This window comes from Bacillus rossius, chromosome 1 (assembly GCF_032445375.1).
Source record: "Bacillus rossius redtenbacheri isolate Brsri chromosome 1, Brsri_v3, whole genome shotgun sequence".
In the NCBI taxonomy this organism is placed as follows: domain Eukaryota; kingdom Metazoa; phylum Arthropoda; class Insecta; order Phasmatodea; family Bacillidae; genus Bacillus; species Bacillus rossius.
In genome coordinates this window covers 83,373,355-83,389,835 of record NC_086330.1, presented here as the reverse complement: position 1 = coordinate 83,389,835, position 16,481 = coordinate 83,373,355, and the positions used below count along the sequence as shown (strand labels likewise).

At 37.5% G+C, this 16,481-nt stretch overlaps 2 protein-coding genes across 2 annotated transcripts in view; both read right to left on the bottom strand.

Annotated features, from left to right (window-relative positions):
* Nucleotides 1-583: 583 nt before the first annotated feature.
* Nucleotides 584-3,514, bottom strand: LOC134538660 (uncharacterized). The gene is made up of 2 exons (XM_063380084.1): nt 1,111-3,514; nt 584-1,025 (listed from the first exon to the last, which is right to left on the bottom strand). Exon 1 carries the CDS (start codon nt 3,512-3,514, stop codon nt 1,682-1,684), a length of 1,833 nt encoding a protein of 610 aa, XP_063236154.1. The 3' UTR covers nt 584-1,025; nt 1,111-1,681.
* Nucleotides 3,515-11,196: 7,682 nt separating this feature from the next.
* The window catches only part of LOC134538665 (putative ankyrin repeat protein RF_0381), a 37,121-nt gene continuing 31,836 nt past the window's right edge, over nt 11,197-16,481 (bottom strand). Inside the window, exon 8 of the mRNA XM_063380088.1 lies at nt 11,197-12,220. Coding sequence (XP_063236158.1) covers nt 11,639-12,220 — 582 coding nt within the window. The 3' untranslated portion in view covers nt 11,197-11,638. The remainder of the gene's footprint in view (nt 12,221-16,481) is intronic.

The window sequence follows — 16,481 nt, the reverse complement described above, 5'->3', positions numbered from 1 at the left end:
AAGAATCGCACTGCCAATATGGTTTTCATCCTAGTGTATGTTGTATCAACTCCTAAGCAAGGAAGAATATTGAATGACCAGAGACAATTTATTAACAAGCATTGTTATTTTTCAAAAGGAATTCAATTAAGGCACTTTTTTGTAAAATATTTTTTTATCATTTCATATATAAATATATAAGAAATAATTTTCATTTAAACAATATTTAAGAATTTGAAATTTTGCTAATATTTCGTGTATATAAAATTAAAGTGTTTGTTATATTCATCATTTTTCAACGGGCGCGGTATGCGCCTTACAACTAACTAGTCTATCATAATCAGTAGTGTAACAACTTGGCTTTTTGGAAAACGTACACAATTCTGCCGCCCTCTTCACCTCAACCTGACCAAATACCAAGGAGGTACAGAGGCCAGCAGTGAAAGCATGGGGAACGGGCTCAATGGTGCCTTGTTAGGCGTGTAGAAAATCATGAGAACCTTGAGCCGACTGGGTAGGCCATATTACAGGATAAAATAGTTAAATATATATAATAGTCAAAATTAATACAAACAGTGGTTTTAGTTAAATGAATACAGCAATATCGTTTCTCTGTTCCTTATATTTTCTTTTCTTTAAATTCTTTTACTTTAAATAATAACAATAACAAGTTTAATATCAGTTGATGAGTATACAGTCATACTTATAGTAAAAATGAATGTTAAGATAAGGGGCCCCTTTAGATATTTAAGTTAAGCACATTGATTTTGATGTTAAGAATTACATAGGTTAAAAATTACATAGGTTAAGTAAAAATAAAATTAATTATTAGTCCAAAACAATGCCGAAAATGTTAGGTTAAAATTTTATCTTTTGGTATGTGGTGGCTCATGGTTGCTCTTCTGCATGCAGAAAGTAACAAAGAAGATCTTTCCTGATTAGACGAGCTGCATCAGGCACTGAGGAGCACCATGACTCAGGTGACGAAGAAGTTGTGTGTCACGAAGGAATCGCGCCCATGGCCACCCACGCCTTCCGCACACACACTGTACATAAATGTTTTACAAAATAAGATAATTGAACAAAATATCATTTCCACATATTCTTGAAGGAATATGCGATTTTACTCACCACTTGCGGTGTACGGAGAATTAATTAAGACATTGATGTCAAGAGATTAAGAAACGGCCGAAGCTAAGGAACAGTTACATCATGGCCGACATGCTTCAAAAAGAAAGACGTATTATTTTGTGCAACTGAAGAAGACCATAGAGTTGAGACATGAAAGACTGCACATGTAAAACAAATAGAGTTACACTATAGTGCGATTTCCCAAATCAACATTCATTATGGACAGAAGTAAAATTATTTTGTTGTAAAACTAATATAACAATTTTTAACACAGAAACTTGTGCTTTTATAAATATAAATTATGCTGAAATTGTTGGTTACAAGATGATTTACAAATTCAAAAAAAAAAATTTATGGCTCCCAGTTTGCTATACAAAAAAAATAAAAACAATAACTATAAAATAGATAAAGTGAGCATGCGCATTACTACAAATGTGCAATGGCACACACTCCTCCCCTCAAAGGGCAACAGCCGGTGAGTGGCAACAGTTAATAAGTCCCAAAACTAAAATAACATCCCAATTACAACAATACCCACATAAACACTTAGCTATATATATCAAAAAAATTACTATTCCACATTAGACGACGAGGCTAAGGGAAACAACATTGTCCCGGAAGGGATAGGAGGTGAAGGATTTGGGGGGGTGGTCGAGATGGAGCGCAACTTCAAGAACAGGATAACGCTCAAAATGAGGATACAAATTAAGACCAGGGAGGATATGGATATGGCAGCAAGGTTAAAGTGAGAGTAGGACTCAACGTGTTGTTGCTTCGGACGAAAGAGATTAACTACATCGTGAAAAGGAGCACCGTTAGGACGGGACTTTAACATACCATTAATATCCTTAATAAGAGAAGCATTGATGGTTAAATTAGGAAGTGATGCAAAGGACGGCTTGCTGAGGTTAAAATTAAATTTTGGTATGTGAATAGAAGGTAAAGTTAGATTGAAATGTAAAGTAAAAATTACTGACCCGAAAGTTTTGAAAAATGGGCTTACAATGTCACAATGGGAAACATTATTTATATATCCACTACCAATTAAAGAAATAGTTAAAGGTGGAAATGACTCCGCAGTTGATCGACACAGTAAGGTAACATCCAATGAATGATTACTAGCGAATAACCAAAGTGTATTGGTTTTTTGAAGGAAAGGTAAATCCAGTGAAACAAAGCTTTTATCACAAATATCATAAGTGGGTTTACCAAGAAAAAGGTTAAACTCACAATTACTGACATGAGCATCAAAAAACGGAAAGGTCGGGGAACATAAGGTTACACCGTATTTTTTACAACCCGAGAGAGAAGAAGAAAACACAGGAGCAAATATTTTTCTGTCTGGACTAACCAACAAAGTGTCGTGCACGTTGAGTAAAAGATAATGTTTGAACTCAGAAGAGAAAAATGGGAAGGCGAAAATGTTATAAGCCTCAAAACTGCTATTCTGGTTTGCTAGAGGCACGTTAACAATGACATTTAATGAACCATTATAGACGATGGCTTGGACTTTACTCAAACCATAAAATATGTAGAGATTATCATGCGAAATTGTAGCCAACATATGCAAGGGTAGGGCAATATACTGTTGAATTTTAAACAAAAGATCAATAAACACCGTGGGTATTAGAAGAGTGGAACTTAGTTGTCCATGAACACTGTTTTCAATAGCTTGTCTTAGATCGGAAATTTCCAGCCGAGCACTAGATAATGTCTCACTAACCCTAAACAAAAGGGTATTTAGATCAATTCTCCAACTTATTAATGTGATTTTGTCCCAGACTTCATGGATGGAGCTGTTTAATGCTTTGTAAAATTCATTATGGCTATTTAGATAATGTAACGCCAAATTTTTAATGAGAATAGTGTTGTTTATGACTCTGTCTTCTAAATTCTTGACCACAATCATATGATGTAACATACTGTTAGAAATGTCATCTTGATTCTCGTTAACCACTTTCAGTCTTTTCTCTAAGACAGTCAAATCATCACTATCTAGGGTACCGAAAACTGTCTTCAATATAGAACCACCAAAATTAAACCAACCACGTTTTTGCCTTCTAGGGCGATGGGGCAGAAGTGAAGTTAAAGCCATAGTCTCAGTTTTGTATGCAATAAAGTTTTCTTGTAGTTGTTTGACCACAAACGCAAAATTCTGATTCCAAGCTTCGTCATCGTGATGACCACTATTCAGTGAAATAACTTTGTTCAGAAAAACATCCACTTGTTTACTTTCATTTTCAAGTTGAACTAAATTGAAGTCAAGCACAATGGAATAAACATTGTCCGAAAAGATGAGCGAATCTTGTTTTTCGAAGAGAATACCAGAATTCAAATGATTTACCGTAACTCTTCCAAGAGCGAAGGAGTAGGCACAAACAAGGAGGCACAAGACCCCGAACATGGCACACGACCACAAGGAAATACAGGAGACGGGAGATTCACAGCGACACTAAAACAAGAACACAGGAAAACACCTTTGGATAGTGAAATATAAAATAAAACAACATTTTAAGATTTCTAATTATTAATAATACCCAACATTATTCAGATATTACCCACACATCATGTGATCTAAACTAGAGCATACCCCATAAAAACATACCCTAAACAAAGATAAAATAATAGATGTTATTAAAACTTAAATTACTACCATGGTTTTTTTGTTTATGTAATATGCATAAAGAATAGGCCTATTCTGAAAAAAGTTAAATAAATTCTGAATCCTCAAGACTAGGATCAGTGGGTGATCAAGCCACGATCAAACTAAGTCAAGGATCGGACAAAAGTAAACACCTGCAGTGAAGACCAAACGAAAGGACCTGCAGTTCCCAACATTGGACAATTCAAACTGGAGGTGGAGAGTGATACCTTTTTAAGTGTGAAATGTGAGCTCTGGTCACATAAGAACCCGTGTCAGGATCAGCTAGGGCAGCTGTCACTGGGGTTAAAAAGCGTTGGATGTGATAAGGGCCTGACCAGCGAAAAGACGGTTTCGCCATCCTCTTATCCACTGCTTTACTGGTAGGATGTGACTTGCATAAGACGAGGTCACCTCGTCGAAAAGGATTTTTGACTCGATTCTTATCATATTTAATACGACTTCTTTCATGTGAGTGCTTAAGGTTTTTAAGGGCAGCTGCCCAAATTACTTTAATGTTTTTAGAATCCTTAGGTAACAGGTCATCCAAGGACCAAAGATTAGACAAGGGATTGTTCGGAGCATAGGTGAACATCAAATTGAAAGGCGAAGATTTATGTGACTCATGACGTGAATAATTAAAAGCCATCTGAAGCCAACGCAGATTTTTGTCCCAACTAACTTGATCTTTCGCATGGAAGGCAATTAAGGCCGAACGGAGGTTACGATTGAACCTTTCCGCATGCGAAGGTGGAGGATAGTATGGTGACAACGTGATATGACGTATACCATGTGTGAAGCACATAATTTTGAATAATTTGGAAGTAAATTGTGATCCATTATCCGAAACTATTGATGAAGGAACCCCAAAACTTTGGAATATGTAGGTTTGAAGGGCCCGAATCGTGGATGGCGCATCAGCTTTTCTTAAAGGAATCAACCAAACAAATTTGGAAAATGCATCCACACAAACTAATAAGATACTATTTCCATCTTTACTCCTTGGAAAAGGGCCTACGAAATCAACAAATAATTTTTGCATAGGTTTGTCGGATATTTCAGAAGACAAAAAACCTAAATGGGTATTCTGAGCAGGTTTACTAAGTGCACAAAGATGACATTGTTTGACTCTATCAGCCACCTCAACATACATGCCTTTCCAAACAAAATGCCTTTTAATAGCCTCAATAGTTTTATATATACCGAGATGAGCACCAATAGGCGAGAAATGAAAATATTCGAATACCAGGGGTTTCAATATTTTGGGAAGAACAATACGTTTCTGATTGTTTCGAGTTTTGGAAAACAAGATACCTTTGGACAGAAAATATGGTTTTTGTTGGATACCTGAACTCAAATTTTGGACAATTTTCTGCAATTCCTCATCTTCCTCCTGATGAGCCTGAATAGTTTTGAAGGCTAAAGGGAAATCAGTGACCAAAACATTACAAGTGGCTTCCTCCTTACTAGGCTGTGAACAATCAAACATACATGAAAGCGTATCAGCAATTACATTCTGTGTTCCTCTTATATGCTGAACCTTGAATTTTAGAGATGAGATTTTCATGACCCAACGACCGATTTTGCCTAATTGTCGTGGGTGCGCCAAGAGCCATGATAGAGCTTGATTATCCGTTTCCAAAAGGAATTCTGTATGTTCTAAGTAAGGCCTGAACTTATCTATACCAAAAACAACAGCGAGACATTCCAATTCATAAATAGATGCTACCTTCTCTTGATTGGTCAGAGTCCGGGATGCAAAAGCTATCGGATGGCGGGCACCATCAAACTCTTGTGCTAAAACCGCCCCTATTGCTGAACCTGAAGCATCAGTTTGCAAAATGAAAGGTCTCGAAAAATCTGCCATACGGAGTACTGGTGGACTCATTATATCATTCCTTAGTGTTTCAAAAGCTTTTTGTTGTTTTTCTCCCCATTCAAATTTCACATTCTTTTTACGGAGTTGATTCAAAGGAACGGCTTTCTCGGCCAAATTAGGAATAAATTTTCCAAAAAACTGGACCATACCGATAAATCTAGCTATACCTTTAACATCGCGGGGTGGAGGAAACTCTCTAATGGATTTTGTACGTTCTGGATCGATGGAAATACCTTGAGAAGAAATTTTATGACCAAGGAATTAAATCTCTGGGACAGCAATTTTAATCTTTTGTGGGTTAACGGTTAAGCCTGCTTTCTCAAGACGAGAGAAAACTTCTCTCAAGTGTTGAAGATGTTCCTCAAAATTCTCAGAATATATAACAAGATAATCCAAATAATTGTATACAAATTTAAATTTAATGTCATGAAAAATTTGATCCAATAATCGTGTGAGGACTTGAGCTCCAGTAGCAAGCCCAAAAGGAACTCGCGTAAACTGGTATAAATTCCAGGGTACACAAAAACTAGTGATGTGCTTAGATTCTTTTTTGAGAGGGATTTGATGATATGCTGAATTTAAATCAATGGTGGTAAAGTACTTAGCTCTAGCAAACCAATGAAAAGCTGAATGTAGATCGGGCAAAGGAACTGATTCAATCTCAATCTTTTGATTTACACGACGGAAATCGATCACCATTCGTTGCTTACCATTAGATTTAGGAACTAGAAATGCAGGACTCGCATACTGAGAGGTAGACTGCTCAATAACGCCTTTATCCAAAAGTTGCTGTACTTCGTTTCGCAAAAGATTCATCTGAATGGGTGCCAATCTGTAAGGTTGATTTTTAACATAGCTGCTATCTTTTAGCTTAATCTCATATTCCAAGAGGTTGGTAAGACCTAATTCGGAGGTTAGAACTTTAGAAAATGATTCACATAGTTTTCTGATAGCAATACGCTGTTCATCAGACAGATGGCTCAAAGTATCACTTTCAATTTTACTAGAGTTGTGTACATTGATTTCAGCAAGGTTATCAAGGTGCTGGTTACTGTCAGCAAACCGAATTTTGAGTTTAGGTAGGAACTTAAAGAAAATACACTTTTTTTGCACATCAAGTATAAGTCCGGTTTTCATCATAAAGTCTGCTCCGAGAATACAATCCAAACCTATATTTTTACATACCAAGCAAGGGAAAACCCAAGTGAAATTTGCTATTTTTAATTTAATAGTGGCGCAACAATCTATGGTTAAAATATCATTAGAAGCAGAATAGCACTTGAAATCGCCTTTTACAATTGATTTTATGCCCTTAGCTTCCTTTAATTTGGTGAACAACTCATAGGAAATGATAGAACGTGTAGAACCCGAATCAACTAAAGCAGGAGTATCAAAGGAACCAAACGATACCACAATACGAGGTACTGGCACGGAATTTATTCCCACAATATTAGGGGAGTTAACCTTACAAACTTGATCTGGAAAGTGTTTTCGTACTCCAAAATATGTTTGAAAACAAAGAGCTGAGTTAATCTGCTGAAGAACGTGAGCATTATACTGTGAATTAGGCTTCCGATCTTGCTTGCAGGGTAAGTCGCTCACCTTACATCCCTGCTTCTGGCGTTTTTTTGTTGCAGAACCTTGCAGTCTCTGATGACATGGTTATTTCTTTTGCAATAATTACAAAATTGACCTTGTGCTTGATTGTCTGGCTTAGTTTTTGTTTGGTTGTAAACACTACTCTTCCTAAAGTTAGGATTAACCTGTGTGGTATTACATGAACTGTGAAAACCATAGTTTTGAGTCTTAAATGTGGGGTGGGCAAACTGTAGGTTACGGTGATGATCCGCAAACCTAACATTTTGCGAATGGATACACATTCTGTCGAGCTCGGAAAATGTGGAGGGTTTGCTGAGAAAGACTAACCGAGATCTCTCATCAGGGGAAAGCCCCTCTAGGATGGTGTTAACAATCTCTTGTTCAGTTACACCAAGTCGCAAAATGGCAGCGGCCTCCTTAACCTCATTTACATACACAGAAAGTGGTTCATCAGGTTTCTGTAACCGATTGAAATTATTTAATTGCAATTGTGTAAGCAACCTGAAGGGAATAAAAAAACTAAGGATATTCTCATGGTAGGCATCGAAGGAAAGGTTCTGGGCAATTGCCTGCTGAGTCCTTTCGGCTAAAGGCCCAAAAGTGAAAGGATAAATAGTTTCCAAGATCTGCGACTCATGGATGGTGTTACTTTGTCGCAATTTAACAATAATCTTAAGGAAATTTAAAAATTTAGGTATGTGCAACCCATCAGTGGCCGGGAAGTCTTTCAACATTGTTTCGAGAGGATGAGTAAGTTTACCAAACACACTTGGCAGCGCAAAATTTCTAGTGAGAGTAGGATTATGTGTCGAGCTTGCTGATGTACTAAATACAACATGAGGGTTCCGACTCGTGGACTGAGTGGATGTGGTATAGGCTGGGTTAGTTAGGTTAGGAATGGACATAGGGCTACAAACGTTGCCGACAGGATCAAAGTCTACCTTGGACGGACCAGGAACTGACGAAATAAGTGGATTCGGGACAGTGGAAGTGGGCAATGTCACCCTGCTCAACTGTTCACAAATATTTGTCAAGGATGTGATAGGTGTTACATCACGCACTAACGAGAACTGAGATTCAGCGTTACCAACAGTCTCAACTAAATTCTGAATCTCCTCCATCATATTTTCAAGTGAGGCAACTTGTAACTCAGACAGTTTAGATGTGTGAACATCAAGCAAACACTTAATGCGTGTACTCAAGTGATTCAAACGATTTCTGACACGAGGGAGCGTTACGGCAAAATTCTCATCATCTAAGTTTGTAACCAACTCCTGTAAAACTAGTATCTTACTCGTGCAGGTTATATACTCCTCATTAGGGTTCACTGTTATCAAAAGTTCATGATTAACTGGAGTGCTGTTCTGAAGAGCCAAACGCAATGTTTTACGCAAATGTGCCACTGTGGCGTTTTCACATGAAATGCCACGCAATTGACACTCAAAGATCAATTCATCCTTTATGAGGAACTCAGGGATGATTGAAGAGGACATAATGAAAATAACAAATAACAAAACTACCACAATAAAAACAACAGCAAATAACTATTGCCACAACCAAGCCATGCACATCTGAGGGTGGACACATGCAAGACAAACATCTACACACGTGAACACGACCAACAAAACACCAGAACCACCAGCTCTGCTACCAAGCTCTGCCGCCCTCTTCACCTCAACCTGACCAAATACCAAGGAGGTACAGAGGCCAGCAGTGAAAGCATGGGGAACGGGCTCAATGGTGCCTTGTTAGGCGTGTAGAAAATCATGAGAACCTTGAGCCGACTGGGTAGGCCATATTACAGGATAAAATAGTTAAATATATATAATAGTCAAAATTAATACAAACAGTGGTTTTAGTTAAATGAATACAGCAATATCGTTTCTCTGTTCCTTATATTTTCTTTTCTTTAAATTCTTTTACTTTAAATAATAACAATAACAAGTTTAATATCAGTTGATGAGTATACAGTCATACTTATAGTAAAAATGAATGTTAAGATAAGGGGCCCCTTTAGATATTTAAGTTAAGCACATTGATTTTGATGTTAAGAATTACATAGGTTAAAAATTACATAGGTTAAGTAAAAATAAAATTAATTATTAGTCCAAAACAATGCCGAAAATGTTAGGTTAAAATTTTATCTTTTGGTATGTGGTGGCTCATGGTTGCTCTTCTGCATGCAGAAAGTAACAAAGAAGATCTTTCCTGATTAGACGAGCTGCATCAGGCACTGAGGAGCACCATGACTCAGGTGACGAAGAAGTTGTGTGTCACGAAGGAATCGCGCCCATGGCCACCCACGCCTTCCGCACACACACTGTACATAAATGTTTTACAAAATAAGATAATTGAACAAAATATCATTTCCACATATTCTTGAAGGAATATGCGATTTTACTCACCACTTGCGGTGTACGGAGAATTAATTAAGACATTGATGTCAAGAGATTAAGAAACGGCCGAAGCTAAGGAACAGTTACATCATGGCCGACATGCTTCAAAAAGAAAGACGTATTATTTTGTGCAACTGAAGAAGACCATAGAGTTGAGACATGAAAGACTGCACATGTAAAACAAATAGAGTTACACTATAGTGCGATTTCCCAAATCAACATTCATTATGGACAGAAGTAAAATTATTTTGTTGTAAAACTAATATAACAATTTTTAACACAGAAACTTGTGCTTTTATAAATATAAATTATGCTGAAATTGTTGGTTACAAGATGATTTACAAATTCAAGAATAAAAAAATTATGGCTCCCAGTTTGCTATACAAAAAAAAAATAAAAACAATAACTATAAAATAGATAAAGTGAGCATGCACATTACTACAAATGTGCAATTGCACACAATGAACAAATTTACTATCCTATTTCTTATATTGTCTTGTTATCCAATAAAGTGTATCAGCCATTCATTTAAAATAATTTTTATTAAATAGCTCAATAATGGTTCAAATTTGGAGTAAACGCTATCCTATATTTCCAAATGTAGAGAGAACTGTTTCCTGTGGCAGGGATCCAGAGGAAGTTGTAATTTCCCAGATTGGCATGTGCCATTTTACATACTCTTCCTCTGCTGCATTAATTACCGCATTTGCTCTTGTTCATCAGCGTTCCAAGCGAAAGTAATTGCTGCCTACTAATTAGCCTGCCTCCCGCATAGCTGCGCCGTGAACGAGCTGCCAGCGATCGCACAGTGGGACATCCACGCGGGAGTTGGCACAAAGGACGAGATGAAAGGCTGGGCTCTCCTGACATTCTTCACAGAGAGACAGAGAGAGATCAAGGTTCGCTCGCTGCTTCGGAAAGAGACCACACGAGACCACAAACGCCAGGAAACAAAGCGTGCAAACACACATATTGTACACATCAAAGAACAATTTGAATTATTTATTGGATGAATTACTTAGCTTCTACCGTGTCCCAGTGACAGATTTAAGTGGGCATCGCTGGACCACAGGCAATCCCCTCATTGGGCTGGCTCCATTAAAATACTTAACAAATTTCTCTTGTTGAAGACTGTCAAATGTTGACATCAACATTTTTCAAATATTGCCATGAAGGGGATATAGATTTTTTTTAAAACCACTTTAGTAATGAACAAATTTCTCCCTGACCAAAACATCTATATTAGCCTATTTTTTCTAATAATCATGTTATCCATTTTAATTGTTCTGATTATTGAAGTTTTATGATAGAATATTTAGGAATAATACTAGTTAATGCATGAAACATTGTATTTTAATTTTTAATAACATTCAATGCACCTTACGCATACAACTCTTTATTATGTCTGATGTTGTAGTGTCACGAAACAACTACACTGCTACAGCAGCAAGGCAACAGTTTAGCAACTAAATGAAACAATCAAAAAGTATCTATTAATTATTCAATCCAAAGTGAGGGCAGGTTATAAAAACTGGGAATGCATCTGTAGCTATCTACTAAAACCAGTTCTCTGAGATAAGGTGCCTTTATTTCAGTCAAAATACATGTTTGTTTCGGGATTCGTCATGAGGATATTAAACATTTATTTCCGAACAAAACATTTGCAACTCATTCCTTACAGAAATTAACTAAAGACATTGAGAGAATTCAGAGTATGATTGTACCCAGAATTTCAAACGGGACCATTTCTTCGAGCTTTCTTGTTTGGTGGTTGGTGGTTATGAGCGGAGAAAATAGGTTTTATAAGAATTCAGAAAGACCATCTTCACGTACGCTTTATTTCAAGAAGTATAATAAGGTATTTTCAACTTTGTGGAGTGATGTATTTACACATTAAAAACTCAAATCGTGTCGGTACTGAAAGAAGATCGTCCCAAGAGCACCAAGTTGGGAGACTATTAGATGTAACCACCGAGGATGGCTAAGCTGGCTACTGATACTCTCACCAGTGTGCTAAGGAGTCAGGAAGTCACTGACGGCCTTGTGGCCGGCGTCAAGCGCCTCGAAGTACGCCGTGAGGCCCTTGGTGTTGACCGCCTCCTTGTCGGCCTTGTTGGCGACCAGGACTCTGACCGAGTCCAGGCTGCCCCACCTGGCGGCGAAGTGGAGCGACGTCCAGCCGTTGCTGTCCGTGGCGTGGACGTCCGCTCCGTGGGCCAGCAGCCAGGAGACCATGCCGGGCTGGTGGCTGGCTGCGGCCCTCAGCAGCGGCGTCACCCCCCAGTCGGCGCGCGCGTCCACGAGGGCTCCCCGCGACAACAGCAGCTCCGCCGCCTTCACGTCCCCGCTCGAGGCCACCGCGTGCAGCATGGTGGAGTTGTTGGGCCCCCAGGGCAGGTTCGCGTCCAGCCCCAGGTCCAGCAGCTTCTCCAGCAGCTCCAGGTGGCCCTCGAGCACTATCTCCATGAGCGCGTCCTTGCCGTCGGGCCACGTGTTGGCCCGCGCCTGCCGCAGGGCGGGGTCTCCCGGCTTCAGCGTCGACTCCAGTACCTTCTGCAGCTTCGGCCAGTCGCGGTCCATCGCGAACTGCTTCGTCTTTGGACACGGACAAAGCTTGTATGGAGTTACTACTAGAGGAGCGCTTAATAGGAGAAGGCTTAGTGGGAGATAAGGCGCAAGGGGCTTATAAAGGGATGGCTTAATGGAGGTCGTCTTAGTGGAGGAGGGCATAGCAGGAGAGGTCTTTTTGGAGTTGGTTTTTTTTTGGTAGTCAATAGAAACACAGGGATTATTGAAAAAAAGTAGCAGAATAATGGAGGAGGTAAGATTATTGGAATAGAGGATAGTGTTAAGGAGCATAATATGGTAATGCTTTATGTGGCAGAACTTAGCGGAGAGGGCGTTTGGCCTAACTAACCAGAGTATATGTTCATCCTGTGGGTGCTATGCTACAAACAGTTGCAAAGGGACTTCAATGTGAAGCCCAAAGCAGCCCAAAGCAGGGTCTTCGCCTTTGTCATTCAGGAATACGTGTGGTTGGCAAATAAAATTAAGATTAATCTAAATGCACTTTTTTTATGAAAAACAAAACAAAAACATATGTACAAGACCTGAAATGGTAATTTTTTAATAATTTAATATTATCATTTTTACTGTAAATTTCCAAAAAAAATTAATACTTTTGAAAATCCTTCTGCATTTGCATTGCGCATCTTTCAGATGACATCGTGGATCTTCGGTCATCGCTTCTCCTTCGTCTCTTTTCCCCGCCCCCTACCTTACCCAACTCCCCCAATCCGACATACGTTGTTTCCCCTCGATTCCTTCCCTTAACACCCTTCCTCTGAGATTTGTGCAAGCGCGCTTTTGTAATTTACTGCTGTAAAACCCAAAGGCCGTAACTGCCTCGGTTGGCATTTGGGTGTATTCAACCAGGTCCTAACACGCCGGCGAATGTCCAGCGAGGCTTCGGGTGAGCCATGGCAAAGTGATTTGGGTAGTGTTTGTTGTTGGTGTGTAGTGGCCGCACCTTAGCTATTTTCTTCCAAATATAGTTTTCGGCCGCCACTGTCAAAGTTTGGTTCTGTTTAACTGGCGAGTTTGTATGCGCGGTGTTGTCTGGATCGCCGCGATGTTCCTCGAAGCTCATCCTGGAGGCATTCAAGAAACTATGAATATTACGTACGAATGCTATTCCTTATCGCACTCTTCATCCACTTTGAAAATCTTTGTCTAGCTTTTGTGGCTGTCGCAAATCTTTAGTAAACCTTGCAAATCCCCGTCTAATTGCGACACTTCACGTCGAGTGCTCGGGCGCACTGTGTACTATTTTTAATATTTACGCCCTTAAATTGTTAACTTTTACGCTTTGCGCTCTACTTAATCACGTTTAATTGTTTTCCTTGTAATCTCTAAGTTAATGTTCGATATGTATAGTTACAATAAATTGCCCTTTGAAAGTTTTGCCGTTAGTGAGTGTGCTATGTTTTTAAGTCGCTTTTGTATAGCCGCTGTATTTATCTCGCTGCCTTATGGTCTCGCGGGACAATTCACCCTATCATGCTGTATTTTGAGCTCACTCTTGCTTGCTTCAGTCCCACTGGCCTTGTGATATTTTAGAGCGCTAAAATTAACAAGTATTATGTACATTAAATTTATTTACGTCTTTTATGTTGGCTTATAGTGTTGTTTGCCGCCTTGCAATATTGTGATTTTATATACATAGTTTGGAATAAATCTCTATTGTTGTCTATGGAATAATATTTTTTTCAGAATAAAATAGATTTTCAACATTATATCCTACTCCTCAAGCGTCTCGGTACCAGAACCTATTTTTCATTCCACTCTTTAATTTAGTGCGCTATACTCGTTAGACTTGAACTAACTGTATTGGCAGCGAATGCGCATCTTTAATCTTCACATTTATAGATGTTGTAACTTTTTTATTTGAATTAGGTTGTCAGAAAACCTTAACACGTGGTGATAAATTTAAAATTTGTTATTTCGTTATAACATTTATAAAATAATTTATATCATAAAGAAAATTTATGAACTATGAAATATAAATGAATGATACATCTTTATATATATATTTCTTGTGTGCGTGTGTATGTCACTGAACTCCTCCTAGACGGCTGGACCGATTTTGATGAAATTTCTTGTGTGAGTTCACGGGGATTCGAGGATGGTTTAGATTCACAATTGGATATTTTATCTCGATTCTGAGTTAAGAAAAAACTAAAAAATGTAATGTGTGTCATAGATATACAAACCGTTAGTGTCATTCCTCTATGTCTGCCGAGCAATAGCTTTCAAGCCATTACGTTACGTTTTGCTATTGTAAGGAACTAAGTAGAGAGTAAGATAAAAAAAGCTCTTGACAGTTTGTAGTGTCGCCATATTTGTTTCAATTTTCAATACCGTTATTGTATATTACAATTTAAATTGCAGAAAAAAATCATGTTTCATAGACACATAAATAGTGAGTGTGTCATTTCTCTATGTCCACGAGGTCTCGCCGTGTCATTTTCTCCTTGGGGCGAACCCGTCCGCTTAGTTAAATAAACAGGTTTTATCGTTGAATGATTTCATGATATATTTCATGAAAATCTGCTCTCATAAAAAAGTTAGTTTTATAGACATTCAATAGGTGTCTCTCTCTCTGAAGATCAATCTATGAATCGTTACAAATTTATTTGCTTTATTTTTTGAGTTTGATTTGATACAATATGATTTCACTAAAAATCAATTTCTACCCCTTCCTATTTTCATTTCCACATTACGAAGTTTCACTTCTTCCACGCGGAGGGACTCCACGCAATATTTTTGCATGCAATTAAAAACTATTTTTTAATGATGCCAAAGAAGTATAACTTCACATGCGCGTACACGCACCCATTTTTAAAATTTAATTTCTTCTATATATATTTTTCCTCCCTACCTAGGGCACTCATAATTCTTTTAAATTTCACGTGTATGTTTTCAATGTCATTCGAGTTGTACAATTTTTTTTGTCAAATTGGTCATTATTTATACTTTGTTTCATTTTGGAAACATACGTATTTTAGGTATTATGACAAATAAAAAAATTAGTTACACTAACATTCTTAGGTTTTTATTGTGTGGATAGTTTCAAGTTTAATATTATGTAGGTACATAAATGCTTAAACTTATAAATTTCTTTGAAATTTATTCATAGGTAGGTAGGGCCTACTAATATTTTCTATTTGTCAATATCGTTATTTTTTTTTACATTACCTACTTATTTGCAAGGAGTTTGGTTTAGTGTTTATAATTTATCTGCTGAGCGTCAAGAGTCTTAGGGCTGCTGAGACCGAAGACCAGAAATATTTATCAATTATGTAATATATTGTTGAAAAATTTGAATTTAACTATTTCAGGAAAGTTGATTTTTTTATTAATTAGAATAGTTACGTGTAATTGCCATCTTCCTTTATTTCATATTAAACATTATGTTTGGTTGAGTGTGAGATAATTTTATTTATTTATGTTTTAATTTTATTTAATTTCTTATATATATATTCTTACCTACCTACTTCTATTAAATTACAGGCGGATGTTAACATTGTCATTCCAGTTGTATAATTTTTTTGTCAAATTAGCTGTTATTTATACTTTTTGTTTCATTTTGGACTATGTTTTTTTTTTATACTTAATTCAAAGATTTGTGGTGTGTACAGGGAGTGATGTCTCTATTAAATTCTATACTCCTTTGGATAAGCGGAATATTGCCACCACAGTTTTACATATAAAGAAATCCTACAAATGTTTTAAACATTATGACAAATAAATATAGTTTCACAAACATCCTTAGTTTTTTTTTGGTGTGTATAGTTTGAAGTTTAATATTATGTACCTATGTACGTAAATTCTTAAACATAGAGTTATTTATTAATTTATTTAGATAATTATTAATAGGTAGGTAATAAGCTTTCTATTTGTCAATATTGTTATTATGGTAGATAGGAGTACAGTAAATGCCTACATTCTTATATTACTTTATATCTCTTTCGATTTGGAGTGTTTCCGAGCCATTCGGGGTCCTCAACGTCAACTCCCCCCCCCAGGTGGTTAAAGCCCCAAAATTTCGAAAGTTTAAAAAATTTGAAAAATCTATCTCTTTCGATTTTAAGTGTTTTCGAGCCATTCAGGGTCCTCGAACCCCCCGCCCCCCTCTGGGAACAAAGCCCCAAAATTTCGACAATTTCAGGAATTTCAAATATCTATTCTTTCGAGATGGAGTGTTCCAAACCATTCGAGGTCCTGAACATCCACTTTCCGCAAAAGTGAAAGCCCCAAAATTTCGAAATATAAGAATATATATAAATTGGATGTT

Coding starts and splice junctions, on each gene's coding strand:
- LOC134538660 (XM_063380084.1), bottom strand. CDS start 3,514: ATGTTCGGGGTCTTGTGCCTCCTTGTTTGTGCCTACTCCTTCGCTCTT.